General features: G+C 39.4%; 1 protein-coding gene across 1 annotated transcript in view; it reads left to right on the top strand.

Annotated features, from left to right (window-relative positions):
- CLCA4 (chloride channel accessory 4) overlaps positions 1-16,369 on the top strand; it is a gene marked incomplete at its 3' end in the record, with an annotated part of 133,737 nt that overhangs the window by 18,940 nt on the left and 98,428 nt on the right. Inside the window, 5 exon segments of the mRNA XM_081258896.1 lie at positions 161-376; positions 962-1,229; positions 4,701-4,871; positions 5,816-6,052; positions 6,411-6,772. Of these exon segments, the coding sequence (XP_081115022.1) occupies positions 161-376; positions 962-1,229; positions 4,701-4,871; positions 5,816-6,052; positions 6,411-6,772 (1,254 nt within the window).

The raw sequence follows: 16,369 nt of genomic DNA, 5'->3' as shown, positions 1-16,369 counted from the left end.
CAGTCACATCCCAATCAGCTTTCAGAGAGATCACAAGCCTAAGGTGGTATGCCATATTTAAGTTTGTTCTCAGGGCAGAAATTTTAAAATATGTAAAAAAAGAAAAAAGCATAAAATTACTCTCTTCTCCAGTCATTAATTTTTTGATATATTTAAACAGCTTGAAAGTAAGGGATTAAAACTCAACAGTAATGGCTGGATGAACGGCACTGTAATAATTGATAGCACTGTGGGAAAGGACACATTCTTTCTCATCACATGGAACCAACAGCTTCCTGTTATTTCTCTCTTGGATCCCACTGGAAAATCAGTGGGAAATTTCACAGTGGATGCAGCTTCCAAAATGGCCTATCTCAGTATTCCAGGAACTACAAAGGTAAACAATTAACTTTTGGACTTCCTCGCAAATTTATTTTAAGCTGAAAATACATTGTTTAATATCATAAATATGGGTGCCAATACTTGTATCATTTCAAAATTCAGATAAAATAGAATGTGCTTTCTATGCCTACCTGTATGGTCCTGAAATTTTGGTGATAGGAAAAAGAAAGAACTTATGCATTAGGAGGAAGGAAGAGAAGGGAAAAAATTAGGTAGGCTAAGAATAACTTTGAGGAGGCAATGTAGTAAGAGTCTGTGCAGCTTGCTGTGTAGATAGCTACAGAGCCATTTCTTAGTACTACCAGATCATAGAATCTGTGGACTATGAGATCAAAGGATAAGGTCAAGGCAAACTTTCCAAAGCTTATTTTTACTGAGATTTCATAAATTTTGGACACCAGGCATTACAATAGTCGGGATGTCCTATCCAAACTGTCTCAACTCTCATCATTTTACCCTCAAAACTCTCAAAACCCTGTTCATTCTGCAACACACTTATACAATTTATTTAAGAGTTAGATAATGGAAACAGAAAATAACATGCTCTTGGACACTTACTCCATTTCCATTGAATTTTTAGGTGGGTGTTTGGACTTACAGTCTTCAAGCAAAAGCAAACCCAGAGACACTAACTATAACAGTAAATTCTCGAGCAGCAAATTCTTCTGTGTCTCTAATCACGTTGAATGCTAAAATGAATAAAGACACGAACAGCTTCCCCAGCCCAATGATTGTTTATGCAGAAATTCTACAAGGGTATATACCCATTCTTGGAGCCAATGTGACTGCTTTCATTGAATCGAGTACTGGGAAAACAGAAGTTTTGGAACTTTTGGATAATGGTGCAGGTAATTCACAGGTTTCTCTGAACATGCCTATATTTTCATAACTCAGGATATGTTATGTCCCTGCGGCAGTGTGGGGCAGAGGGATAGGCAGCAGAAGAATTGACGCAGATTTTGGATGAACAGCTGGACCAGCATGAAATTCTATCCAGGTAACATCTACAAAGTGATTTGCAAGTGCCTTACACATGGTAAACACTCAATGAATTTTATTTACTGTCATTATTGTTTGTCATCTAGACAACCAATGTTCACCAACAGATAGGAAAGTCTCATTGGAGAGATTGAGGACTGAATCAAGAATTCTTAATAAGTGTTTCTTTGGGGCATATAATCAAGAAAGGCTGGTGAGAGACAGTGAAACTCAAGCAGTAGTATGAAATTAAGTAGAATTTGGGTCCTTGGCAGGGAGAGGGTGACAAGCAAGAGTAATTCCCAACAGCTAGATAAAAGTTCACATATACTCTCGGGAACTGAGGCACAAGGGAAGGCAGATCTGCCATAATAGAGGAGGGAACATCACTGGAGCATCATCAGATACCAGATCTGACTGGGAGAAAACAAAATAGAGTGTTGGTCATGCTCTATCTCCTTGGTCTATGTGGGTGAGTGGTACTTAAAGACCTTTTTCCCAGACTCTGAATTATTCTGGGAACTGAAACTTCTTTTGACAGGTCATTTAGTAAAGAAATTACCGCATCAGTAAACTTCTAAATTGTCAGAATTTTCTATCAACTTCTTTTCAGTGTAATTAAATCAGTCAATTTATAATCCTACCATCAACTAGAGTTGGCCATGTGAAAAATCTAGAAGGCAAAATTGTTCCTTGGTTCACCTCAGTGTCTTCATCTAATATGACAATATTTTCCTAAACTGTCTGGTGACTCTTTCCTTTTCCGCAACCCCTTCCATGCTACATTAAAACTCGTGTACCTTGTTTCATTTCTCAGATGAAACCCAATGACTACTTAACTAATTTGGGACACCTTTACCTAAGAAGGTATTGGTGATTAACAATGACTTAGAGCAGGGGTTCTCAAACTTCAGCATGAAAGGGAATCACCTGAAGGGCTTGTTAAAATAGAATACGAATGTTGGAGCCTTCCCTAGGAGTATTTGCACTCCTAATATGATCCAGAGAAATGCAGATGCTGTTGATCCAAGGACCTCATTTTAAGAACCTCTCTCCTAGAGTCATAACCTCCCTGAGAAATGTGTTTGTAATTTAACAAATAACTCTAGTACCGGTGATATGAAGAAATATCCTAATGATACAGTATTCCTGAGCTCCCCCAAATGTTTATTCTAATAATAGATGGGTTTTCCACTGTTAGACCAGAAAGTTAATGGATCATAGTGTAAGAGGTAAGGATTAAAAATGAAAAGGAGAGCCTAGAGATAAACCCACACACATATGGTCACCTTATCTTTGACAAAGGAGGCAAGAATATACAATGGAGAAAGGACAGCCTCTTCAATAAGTGGTGCTGGGAAAACTGGACAGCTACATGATAAAGAATGAAATTAGAATACTTCCTAACACCATATACAAAAATAAACTCAAAATGGATTAAAGACGTAAGTGTAAGGTCAGACACTGTAAAACTCTTAGAGGAAAGAATAGGCAGAACACTCTATGACACAAGTCACAACAAGATCCTTTTTGACCCACCTCCTAGAGTAATGGAAATAAAAACAAAAATAAACAAATGAGATCTAATGAAACTTAAAAGCTTTCACACAGCAAAGGAAACCATAAACAAGATGAAAAGCCAACCCTCAGAATGGGAGAAAATATTTGCAAACGAAGCAACTGACAAAGGATTAATCTCCAAAATATACAAGCAGCTCATGCAGCTCAATATCAAAAAAACCAAACAACCCAATCCAAAAATGGGTGGAAGACCTAAATAGACATTTCTCCAAAGAAGATATACAGATTGCCAACAAACACATGAAAGGATACTCAACATCACTAACCGTTAGAGAAATGCAAATCAAAACCACAATGAGGTATCACCTCACACTGGTCAGAATGGCCATCAAAAAATCTACAAACAGGGCTTCCCTGGTGGCGCAGTGGTTGAGAGTCCACCTGCCGATGCGGTGGACGTGGGTTCGTGCCCCGGTCCAGGAGGATCCCACGTGCCATGGGGCGGCTGGGCTCGTGGGCCGTGGCTGCTGGGCCTGCACGTCCGGAGCCTGTGCTCCGCAACGGGAGAGGCCACAGCAGTGAGAGGCCCGCGTACCGCAAAAAAAAAAAAAAAAAAAAAAAAATCCTACAAACAATAAATGCTGGAGAGAGTGTGGAGAAAAAAGAACCCTCTTGCACTGTTGGTGGGAATGTAAATTGATATAGCCACTATGGAGAACAGTATGGGGGTTCCTTAAAAAACTAAAAATAGAACTACCACATGACCCAGCAATCCCACTACTGGGCATATACCCTGAGAAAACCATAATTCAAAAAGAGTCATGTACCAAAATGTTCATTGCAGCTCTATTTACAATAGCCAGGACACGGAAGCAACCTAAGTGTCCATCAACAGATGAGTGGATAAAGAAGATGGGGCACATATATACAATGGAATATTACTCAGCCATAAAAAGAAACGAAATTGAGTTATTTGTAGTGAGGTGGATGGACCTAGAGTCTGTCATACAGAGTGAAGTAAGTCAGAAAGAGCAAAACAAATACCGTATGCTAACACACATATATGGAATCTAAAGGGAAAAAAATGGTTCTGAAAAACCTAGGGGCAGGAGAGGAATAAAGATGCAGATGTAGAGAATGGACTTGAGGGCACAGGCAGGGGGAAGGGTAAGCTGGGATGAAGTGAGAGAGTAGCATGGACATATATACACTGCCAAATGTAAAATAGACAGCTAGTGGGAAGCAGTCGCATAGCACAGGGAGATCAACTCGGTGCTTTGTGACCACCTAGAGGGGTGGGATAGGGAGGGTGGGAGGGAGGCACAAGAGGGAAGGGGTATGGGGTATTCTTATGCATATAGCGGATTCACTTTTTTATATAGCGGAAACTAACACAACATTGTAAAGCAATTATACTCCAATAAAGATGTAAAAAAATCTTTTAAAATTAATAAATTAGCTAAGGAAATCTTGACATAAATAAAAATAAAAAGAAGTGTTTGAAGATAAATCAAAATAGGTAATTTGTAGGTGACTGGAGTGATAATTAAATCTTATGCAAAGACAATTTTTCTTTAGTGGGGATCCTTGTGTGTATACACACACACACACACACACACACACAAAGTAACACAAGGATATCAATTCAACATGATACTAGTTGCCAGAGCAAAATGAAAATATTCCCCAAGGGGTCAATCACAGAATAGGGAGTCCAATCAAGGCAATATGCTTATAAGGGCCATATGCTTGGTTTAGAAAATGCATAAATTTCTCTTTTTCTTTACAATAGTAATTTATTCCTTCACTTCTATAATAAGGTGCTGATTCTTTTAAGAATGATGGAGTCTACTCCAGATATTTTACAACTTATAAAGAAAATGGCAGATATAGCTTGAAAGTACGGGCTCATGGAGGAGAAAATGCTGTCGTGGGAAACTTACGGCATCCACTGAATAGAGCTGCATATATACCAGGCTGGGTAGTGGATGGTGAGTACCTCATAATATTATTCAAGCCGTCACTGAAACCCAGTGACGGCTTGAATAATTGTGAGTTGATGTGATTAAGGCTGCAAATATTTTACAAGTTCAGAGTATAGCTTTTCCCATTTCTGGAATGAAGTTCTCAGTCATACTACAGTGTGCCTCCAAATTAACGTAAGGTTTGGTACAGTGTCTGGCATCTTGATAAATGTCACCCATTATTATATTAGTTTGGAGCATCTTACCTATATCAACAAAAATACGCCATATTTTCAGTTCAGGATGAAGCAAACAGGTTAATAGGTTATGTACCTAAGTACAAACTAGTGGTAGAATTTATCCTTCCGATTACATATGCTGTTAAAAGATATGTGAGTAAACATTTATTTGGAAAGTTTTTACTGAGTCAAAAGGAAAAATGTGTAGAGGAAGGTGATGATAAGGATTAAAAATGCATTTTTGTTAGCTTTCCTTTGTTTTGTCGCTTGTGACTTTTAGAGGCTTTCTGTTGGCAATTGGAATATAACCCGAAGTATTATTCTCTAACACTTGTAACAGGGAGGAAGTAAGGAACCTGGCACAAGTGGTTGGAAGGGAACCAGTAGTAATTTCCCCAGGTTTATCCCCATCTTGAAGATAATTTGAGAAATAAAGCATTTCCTTTTTTTTTAAGGCATATGTTGAATTATATAACAATATTCCCATTCAGTGCAGCCTTAATGCCAAAGCCATTTATTTACCCAGTTCTACCCTACAATAGTCTGGTCAGTATACTAATAAAAGAATTCTTCCACCAATTGCATGCTTATGACTTTGTCACCAAAATTAGTAAAATGTAACTGTGTATATGGGGAAAAAATGGAAAGATGTGGGATAGGAAATACAATTTGTTGAGTTCTGAAAATATTAGTGCAGATTGGCCCATTAAATACCAGGAATTTTTAATGCAGGGAACATTAAAGGGAATCCACCAAGACCTGAAAGTGATGAGAACACTCGGACAAACTTGGAGAGTTTCACCAGAACAGCATCTGGAGGTGCATTTGTGGTTACAAATGTTCCAAATCTTCCCTCCTTGACTGACGTCTTCCCACCAAGTCAAATCACAGACCTTGAGGCCACATCAGATGAGGATGAGATCAGTCTAACATGGACAGCACCAGGAGATGATTTTGATGTTGGAAAAGGTAAGGACGAAGTGTCATGCAGTTAAGTTAAAGTTGCTAGTTGCAAAAGCAAGGGTGTAAGGTTGTGTGAGAGGAAAACAATTTATAATTAATAGCTCAGCAAAGTATTAATTTTATAATCTCATGTTTTGAATCATCAAATGTGACACATTTTAACCTGCTATCACTTTTCATAAAGAAGGTAGCATTTGGAAGAGTTTAAAAATCAGAATTCAGCTTTTATGGAAAAATAAATAAGGCTCTGGATCTGAGTATAAGCTTGGCATGACTAAATGACATCTTTGAGGAGAATTAATAAAAAGAAATTTAATATGGTATGCTCTAGTTTCTAAACTATATATAACTTTTTTTTTCTTAGTTCGAAAGTATATCATAAGAATAAGCGGAAGTATCCTGGATCTAAGGGATAATTTTGATAATGCTCTGCATGTAAACACTACTGATCTGTTACCAAGTGAGGCCAACTCCAAGGAAACCTTTACATTCAAACCAGGAAATATCTCAGAAGAAAATGCAACCCACATATTCATTGCCATTCAAAGTGTGGATAAAAGCAATTTGACATCAAAGGTATCTAACATTGCACAAGCAGCTTTGTTTGTTCCTCAAGATTACATACCTGATGAAATTCATCCAGATCCTAATCCTGATAAAAATCCCCCTAAGTCCGGACTCAGCATTGCTATTTTGGTGGTGTTAGTGGTTGGCGCTGTGATAATTGTCAGTCTGATTATAAGTATCACCATTTGTGTCTTAAGCAGGAAAAGAAACTCTAGCAGACCTAGAACAGGGTTTTAAAAAACATCAATGACCACAGTAAAAGATGTTTCTCAATTTTTAAATTTATCATGTGTGATCATGAACTCATTACAAATAATTTTAAGAGTTTTAGAAGGGATAGTTTGACTACATATAAACATGAAGAGGTGTCTGAAAAATTGTGAATCCGTATTAAATTAAATAATTTTATTTATTCATTGTTTTATCACAAAAGGTGATAAAGATCCTTTTTCATATTCATACCTGGTTGTATATTATCTGACACAAAAAAGTTCTCTATAAAAATTCAAATTTCATCAAGAAGTTAAAACTGTCTATTGGAGTGGTCAAAATGCAAGTGTAAGAGGCAAATAAACAACATTTGAGAAAACTGAATTTGGTCTCAGTATTTTTCGGTATAAATTGATTTTATTGTATTCACTGAAGGTCTTCAATTATATACTACTATATACAATATAAATAAGGACATCTTTACTGCACTTCATTGATACGGAAGATAATATTAAAGAAGGTAAGGAAGAGGAAATAAGTGGGAAACACCTGATAAATGGGAATGTTGGTTTTACTCTCATAGCATTCATTGGAAAATGAGCTGTGTAGTAGGGCATTTGGGGACTGTGCTATTGAGGCAGAAGGTTTATTAGCACAATTAGTTCCTCTAGTGGGCTGGCACCTACTCAGGCGTTGCTAAAAGCTATGCACGTACAGGTGAACATGGAGAAAGTGTAAGAAAGGGTAAGTGTAGGACAATAGGCCTTTTACTGGGAGGGGAATAAAAGCCTGAAATTCTATGATAGTGACAGAAATAATACACAACAGCCAGACTTTCCCTGTGTCCTTCCCACCCACCAATCCCATAACTCTGGAGGTGAAGCCTGCTAGTCTGGTTAGTACTGTCCCTGATGCTCTGGTGCAATAGATTTGCTCAAATGGGTCTCAGTTGAAGGCTTTCCCCTTCCAGGTCGGGCCTTGGTTTAGACTTATTTCCAGGACTGCATCAAATAGCTAATTGTGAATTAGTAAGAATCAGAAAAATAACTAAATGATTACCATTGTTGTAGTCTGAATAAGCTATAAAATTTATAGGACTCGGTAAAAAATGAAAATGAGGAGCCCCTGTTCAAAAGTTAATGAGGATGGCCGCTGAGCCTGCGCATCCGGAGCCTGTGCTCCGCAACGGGAGAGGCCACAACGGTGAGAGGCCCGCGTACTGCAAAAACAAACAAACAAACAAACAAATAAAAAAGTTAATGAGGATTTCAAGATGGCAACAGCAAAGCATTAAACTAAGTACAGGGACCTTCTAAGCATGAAGCACCATGCAAATGTGCTTTTGCATGCCCACAAAGCTAGCCCTGGCTATAGTCCAGGATAAACTAGTGAGAACACCTGCAGTATAAAGGCTCTGCATGGGATTTCCAGTACAGTCCTATAGCATCATTCATGATCTAATAGTTGACCTAGTTATCAAACTTTGGGGCCATCACCTCTGGCAGTGAATCTAGCTACAGGAAAAAAAATCTAAGCTATCCCAGTAAAGGAAGAGAGGCAGCCCTAAGTGGGGAAGAACAGCCCCTTATCAACCCCAGAGATTCAAATGACTGCAGGATTCCTGAAGGGAAAATAAACCCCACACCAAGCTGATCTCCCTGTGCTATGCAGCTGCTTCCCACTAGCTATCTATTTTACATTTGGTAGTGTGTATATGTCAATGCCACTCTCTCACTTCGTCCCAGCTTACCCTTCCCCCTCCTTGTGTCCACAAGTCCATTCTCTATGTCGGTGTCTTTATTCCTGCCCTGCCCCTAGATTCAGCAGTGACCATCTAGAGGGGTGGGATAGGGAGGGTGGAAGGGAGACTCAAGAGGGAGGGGATATGGGGATATATGTATACATACAGCTGATTCATTTTGTTATACAGCAGAAATTAACACAACATTGTAAAGCAATTATACTCCAATAAAGTTGTTAAAAATAAATAAATAAAATAAAAACTTGCTAAAAAAAAAAAATCCACACCAGCAGTCATTCAACTAGTTGCTGCCTCTAGAGGTGGGCAGTTGGCAGTGTCCCGAACTAAACATCTGCCTGCAGGGGTCTATCCAAGCTTTAGGACTGAGGGGTGGTATACATTTACAATCTCAGCTGCTCAGCCAGGACTGAGGGTACCATTTTCCCATGCTCTTACTCATGCTCCTTGGTGCTGGCTGGTGTTTCAGGTCAGAGTGACCTAATAGAGCATGTGTAAATGGTGAGACCCAAACCACAGTGTCTGATGAACGTACACTATGACACTAGCATGAAATGGGACTCAGAAGAGCATAGCTCAAAGTAAGTGTGAAATGAGCCAGGCCTGCTGCAGATCTAACAGTAAAGTATGGTAGCTAGTCTCCAGAAGGATTTCTAAAGATCCATAACTCCTATTGTTCATGGGCTTATGTAGTTGCCTCCCACATTAGGGTATGGGATGGCCCCATTGACTTATTTAATTAATAGAAAGTGGCAGAAATGATGGGCATTTTTGTGTTCTTGGGAACTCTGAGATGTCATTTACAAAATTCAGCTACAGTGACAGAGAGACCTCTGCAGAGGTTCCAAGACTATACTGAGAATGAAAGAGGCCTAACTATCCCGCTTCCCAGTCAAGCCTTAAGATGATCGTATTTGCAGTTATTAGGCTCCAAACATGACCAGCAAAAGAATCTCCCATTTAAGCCCAGTAAACCAATAGAATTATGGAGGACATAAGCTGGTGGTTGTTTTAAGCTGCCAAGTTTTAAAATGGTTTGGTCCATAGCTCCAGATTACTGAAACAACCAGTAACCGTATTAGTCAGTGTTCCATCTGGGAATCAGATCCACTGTGAACATTGCAGAATTGAGAATTTATTATAGGGGTTAACTGGGACAGTAAAGAACTGAAGAAAGAACCAGAGAATCAGAAAAAAGTTACTAACAAGCCTCCCTGCAATACTGGAGTTAGCTTTTGGTGTTGGATGTTGGAAGCTAAGTAAGGCTAGGAACTAGAGTGGGACCATGAGGGGGCTGATGTAGAAGTCTATGGAAGATTGTTGCCTCTGCATATCTACAAGCTCTGTGAGATTGTTGCCAAGTATCTTGTTATGGGTCTAGGATCATGATAGGTCAGCAAAGCCAGCATTCAAGAAGAAGAGCTGGACATGGAGTAGGGAAGAGTAAGGACACCAGGCCATCTCCATGTTTCTTACTCCCTCCTATCACCCCTCCCTTCAGGCAGTTATGGCAGCTGTCTTACATCTGCCTTCCCAATTTAAATCAAATATCTCTTTTCACCAGCTCTAACCCAAAACCTCACAGTTTCTGTGAAATGTATTTCTATTTTTTCCAAGTTGCCTCAGTAAAGCCAATTCAAACATGGAAGCATGTAATGATGACTTGTTGCATAGCAAGGAATTTCCTTATGTCATAGTAAGTGGACCCTGTCCCTAACGTAATAATAAAAATGGAAGCAAACAGGAAGCTATGAGCTCCTGTGACCTGGTAGATTACTCCCTCCACATTGGCTGCATTGACTACAGAACTTCTAGCCCACTCCCATGAGGAACTGTGGAGGCATGTTAAACTGTGCCCATTTATCCACTTACATCCATATCTTGTAAGCCTTTTATACTGCTTGTTTGCTGACTCAGTAATAAACCCAAGTGAAAACAATTTAAGAGACCTTACCAATTTCCAAATGATACAAATAGTTTTGATATTGAATAGAAGAGAAGGAACTGCCATAAAAAAAATAGAGACAGCTTATGACTACAAATGAGAAAACTCAAGTGTGTGAGGTCAAGAAAAGAATGATTCAAGGAGGAAGGAGCAGTCAACCGTTTCTGGTTACTGCTGAAAAGTGGTCAATGAATATAGCAATACAGTTATTAGTGACCTTAATAAGAGAAATCTTGCTAAAGAAAAAATGGGTAGTGGATAAATAGAAAAACTGTGTGTACACAATTCTTTCAAGAATCTTAACTGTGAAGTAGAGTGTAGAGAAGGAGTAGAAATTGGGAAAAGTAATATGTGGTCCAAAGAGATTTAATTTGTAGTACAATTGTAAAGTTTTTTTGGAAATGTTATAGAACTATTTTATATTTTAAACTCTATATACTGAACTGATGAAAATTAAAACTTTTAAACAATTCTTTGTAATTAGACATTGGTAAATAGCAACATTGGTAAATAACAGAAGTTATGCCTTAGTTTTCTCACCTGTAAAAATGGTATACTAATACCCAGTCCAAGTGTCTAAATCTCATTAGATAATGACAGATCCTTGGCCTCATTCCTGCACATACTTAGTGTTCAATTCATAGCAGCTCTCATGCTGAGAAGCTTTGTACTGTTGTACCCCAAACTCAGGGATCTTAGCACTGAGTGCCAACTGTTCATCAGTCAGTCAGTCAGTCAGGATATTAAACTCCTACTATTTATCAACACTTTGCAGCTAAGTGCTGTGGATAGAATGGTGAATGAAAATACTGCTCTAAGTCCTCATGGAGGTTAGACTCTAGCAGAAAGACAGATATTAAACAAATCACAAGACAAATATTTACAAGTTTTCAAAGTGGTCTGAAATTTCATTCAGTCATTCAAAACCTTGTCTTGTTCCTGATCTTAGAGGAAATGGTTTCAGTTTCTCACCATTGAGAACAATGCTGGCTGTGGGTTTGTCATATAAGGCCTTTATTATGTTAAGGTAAATTCCCCCTATGCCTACTTTCTGGAGGGTTTTTATCATAAATCGGTGTTGAACTTGGTCAAAAACTTTTTCTGCATCTATTGAGATGATCATATGGTTTTTCTCCTTCAATTTGTTAATATGGTGTATCACATTGCTTGATACCACTTGATCATGGTGTATGATCCTTTTAACGTGCTGCTGGATTCTGTTTGCTAGTATTTTGTTGAGCATTTTTGCAGCTATGTTCATCAGTGATATTGGCCTGTAGTTTTCTTTCTTTGTGACATCTTTGTCTGGTTTTGGTATCAGGGTGATGGTTGCCTCATAGAATGAGTTTGGGGTATTCCTCCCTCTGCTATATTTTGGAAGAGTTTGAGAAGTACAGGTGTTAGCTCTTCTCTAAATGTTTTATCAAATTCGCCTGTGAAGCCATCTGGTCCTAGACTTCTGTTTGTCGGAAGATTTTTAATCACAGTCTCAATTTCAGTGCTTGAGATTGGTCTGTTTATAATTTCTATTTCTTCCTGGTTCAGTCTCAGAAGATTGGCTTTTCTAAGAATTTGTCCATTTCTTCCAGGTTGTCCATTTTATTGGCATATAATTGCTTGTAGTAATCTCTCATGATCCTTTGTATTTCTGCAGTGTCCGTTGTTATTTCTCCTTTTTCATTTCTACTTTTGTTGATTTGAGTCTTATCCCTTTTTTTCTTGATGAGTCTGGCTAATGGTTTATCAATTTTGTTTATCTTCTCAAAGAACCAGCTTTTAGTTTTATTGATCTTTGCTATCATTTCCTTCATTTCTTTTTCCTTTATTTCTGATCTGATCTTTATGATTTCTTTCCTTCTGCTAACTTTGGGGTTTTTTGGTTCTTCTTTCTATAATTGCTTTAGGTGTAAGGTTAAGTTGTTTATTTGAGATGTTTCTTGTTTCTTGACGTAGGAGTGTATTGCTATAAACTTCCCTCTTGGAACTGTTTTTGCTGCATCCCATAGGTTTTGGGTTGTCGTGTTTTCATTATCATTTGTTTCTAGGAATTTTTTGATTTCCTCTTTGATTTCCTCAATGGTCTCTTGGTTATTTAGTAGTGTATTGTTTATCTTCCAAGTGTCTGTATTTTTTACAGATTTTTTCCTGCAGTTGATATCTAGTCTCAAAGCATTGTGGCCGGAAAAGATACTTGATACGATTTCAATATTCTTAAATTTGCCAAGGCTTAATTTGTGACCCAAGATATGATCTGTCCTGGAGAATATTCCATGAGCACAAGAGAAGAAAGTGTATTCTGTTGCTTTTGGATGGAATATCCTATAAATATCAATTAAGTCCACCTTGTTTAATGTATCATTTAAAGATTGTGTTTCCTTATTCATTTTCATTTTGGATGATCTGTCCATTGGTGAAAGTGGGGTATTAGAGTCCCCTATTATGATTGTGTTACTGTCAATTTCCCTTTTATGGCTGTTAGCATTTGCCTTAAGTATTGAGGTGCTCCTATTTTGGGTGCATAAATATTTACAATTGTTATATCTTCTTCTTGGATTGATCCCTTGATCATTATGTAGTGTCTTTCTTTGTCTCTTATAATAGCCTTTATTCTAAAGTCTAATTTGTCGGATATGAGTATTGCTACTCCAGCTTTCTTTTGATTTCCATTTGCATGGAATATCTTTTTCTATCCCCTCACTTTCAGTCTGTATGTGGCCCTAGGTCTGAAGTGGGTCTCTTGTAGACAGCATATATATGGGTCTTGTTTTTGTATCCATTCAGCCAGTCTGTGCGTTTTGGTTGGAGCATTTAATTCTTTACTTTCAGGTAGTTATCCATATGTGTTTTCCTATTACCATTTTCTTAATCGTTTTGGGTTTTTTATGGTAGGTCTTTTCCTTCTCTTGTGTTTCTTGCCTAGAGAAGTTCCTTTAGCATTTGTTGTAAAGCTGGTTTGGTGGTGCCGAATTCTCTTAGCTTTTGCTTATCTGTAAAGGTTTTAATTTCTCTGTCAAATCTGAATGAGATCCTTGCTGGGTAGAGTAATCTTAGTTGTAGGATTTTCCCTTTAAATATGCCCTGCCACTCCCTGCTGGCTTGCAGAGTTTCTGCTGACAGATAAGTTGTTAACCTTATGGGGATTTCCTTGTATGTTATTTGTTTTTTTCCCTTGGTCCTTTTTTTTTTGTGGTATGTGGGCCTCGAGCTGTTGTGGCCTCTCCCATTGAAGAGCACAGGCTCTGGACATGCAGGCTCAATGGCCATGGCTCACGGGCCCAGCCGCTCTGCGGCATGTGGGATCCTCCCGGACCAGGGCACGAACCCGTGTCCCCTGCATTGGCAGGCGGGCTCTCAACAACTGCGCCACCAGGGAAGCCCTCCCTTGGTACTCTTAATATTTTTTCTTTGTATTTAATTTTTGGTAGTTTGATTAATATGTGTCTTGGCATATTTCTCCTTGGATTTATCCTGTATGGGACTCTCTGTGCTCCCTGGACTTGATTGACTATTTCCTTTCCCATATTAGGGAAGTTTTCAACTATAATCTCTTCAAATACTTTCTCAGTCCCTTTCTTTTTCTCTTCTTCTTCTGGGACCCCTATAATTGAATGTTGGTGCATTTAATGTTGTCCCAGAGGTCTCTGAGACTGTCCTCAAGTCTTTTCATTCTTTTTTTCTTTATTCTGATCTGCCGTAGTTATGTCCACTATTTTATCCTCCAGGTCACTTATCCATTCTTCTGCCTCGGTTATTCTGCTATTGATTCCCTCTAGAGAACTTTTCATTTCATTTACTGTGTTGTTCACCATTATCTGTTCGCTCTTTAGTTCTTCTAGGTCCTTGTTAAATGTTTCTTGTATTTTCTCCATTCTATTTCCAAGATTTTGGATCATCTTTACTATCATACTGTGAATTCTTTTTCAGGTAGACTGCCTATTTCCTCTTCATTTGTTTGGTCTGGTGGGTTTTTGTCTTGCTCCTTCATCTGCTGTGTGTTTCTCTGTCTTCTCATTTTGTTTAACTTATTGTGTTTGGGGTCTCCTTTTCTCAGGCTGCAGGTTCATAGTGCCCATTGTTTTTGGTGTCTGCCCCTAGTGGCTAAGGTTGGTTCTGTGGGTTGTGTAGGCTTCCTGGTGGAAGGGACTGGTGCCTGTGCTCTGGTGGATGAGGCTGGATATTGTCTTTCTGGTGGGCAGGATGGCATCCTGTGGTGTGTTTTGGGGTGTCTGTGACCTTATTATGATTTTAGGCAGCCTCTCTGCTAGTGGGTGGGGTTGTGTTCCTGTTTTGCTAGTTGTTTGGCATAGAGTTGCAGCACTGTAGCTTGCTGGTCGTTGAGTGGAGCTGGGTCTTAGCATTGAGATGGAGATCTCTGGGAGAACTTTTGCCATTTGATATTACGTGGAGCTGGGAGGTCTCTGGTGGACCAGTGTTCTGAACTCGGCTCTCCCACTTCAAAGGCACATGCCTGACACCCGGCCAGAGCACCAAGACCCTGTCAGCCATATTGGCTCAGAAGAAAAGGGAGAAAAAAAGAAAGAAAGAAAGAAACATGAAATAAAATAAAGCTATTAAAAATTTTTTTAATTATTAAAAAAAATTTTTAATAATAAAAAAAAGAAAGAGAGAGCAAACCAAAAAACAAATCCACCAATGATAACAAGCACTAAAAACTATACAAAAATAAAAAACAAACAAAATACAAAGAAAAATGGATAGATAGAATCCTAGGTCAAATGGTAAAAGCAAAGCTATACAGACAAAATAATACAAAGAAGCATACACATACACACTCACAAAAAGAGAAAAAGGAAAAATATATATATATCTATATATTAAAAAAAAGGAGAAAGAGAGCAACCAAATCAATAAACAAACCTACCAATGATAATAAACTCTAAATACTAAACTATGATAAACATAAAACCAGAAGCAAAATTAGATGCAGAAAGCAAACCCCAAGTCTACAATAGCTCCCAAAGTCTACCACCTCAATTTTGGAATGATCTGTTGTCTATTCAGGTGTTCCAGAGATGCAGGATGCATCAAGTTGATTGTGGAGATTTAATCCGTTGCTTCTGAGACTGCTGGGGGAAATTTACCTTTCTCTTCTCTGTTCGCACAGTTCCTGGGGGGTCAGCTTTGGATTTGGTCACGCCTCTGCATGTAGGTCGCCTGAGGCCATCTGTTCCCTGCCCAGACAGGACAGAGTTAAAGTAGTAGCTGATTTGGGGGCTCCAGCTCACTCAGGCCAGGGGAAGGGAGGGGTACGGAATGCAGAGCGAGCCTTCAGCGGCAGAGGCCTGTGTGACGTCGCAACAGTCTGAGGTGTGCCGTGTGTTCTCCCAGGGAAGTTGTCCCTGGATCACAGGGCCCTGGCAGTGGCAGGCTGCACAGGCTCCTGGGAGGGGAGGTGTGGATAGTGACCTGTGCTTGCACACAGGCTTCTTGGTGGCTGCAGCAGCAGCCTTAGCATTTCAGGCCCGTCTCTGGTGTCCGCGCTGATAGCCATGGCTCGCGCCCGTCTCTGGAGCTCATTTGGGTGGTGCTCTGAATCTCCTCTCCTCGCACACCCCGAAGTGCTTCTTGCCTCTTAGGCAGGTCCAGACTTGCTCCCGGACTCCCTCCCAGCTAGCTGTGGTACACTAGCCCCCTTCAGGCTGTGTTCACGCAGCCAACCCCAGTCCTCTCCCTGGGATCCGACCTCCGAAGCCTGAGCCTCAGGTCCCAGCCCCCACCTGCCCCGGCAGGTGAGCAGACAAGCTTCTTGGGCTGCTGAGTGCTGGTCGGCACTGACCCTCTGTGTGGGAATCTCTCCGCTTTTCCCTTTGCACCCCTGTTG

Source organism: Mesoplodon bidens, assembly GCF_964165515.1.
Source record: "Mesoplodon bidens genome assembly, chromosome: 2".
Lineage (NCBI taxonomy): Eukaryota > Metazoa > Chordata > Mammalia > Artiodactyla > Ziphiidae > Mesoplodon > Mesoplodon bidens.
This window is presented reverse-complemented; position numbering and strand designations above follow the sequence as displayed.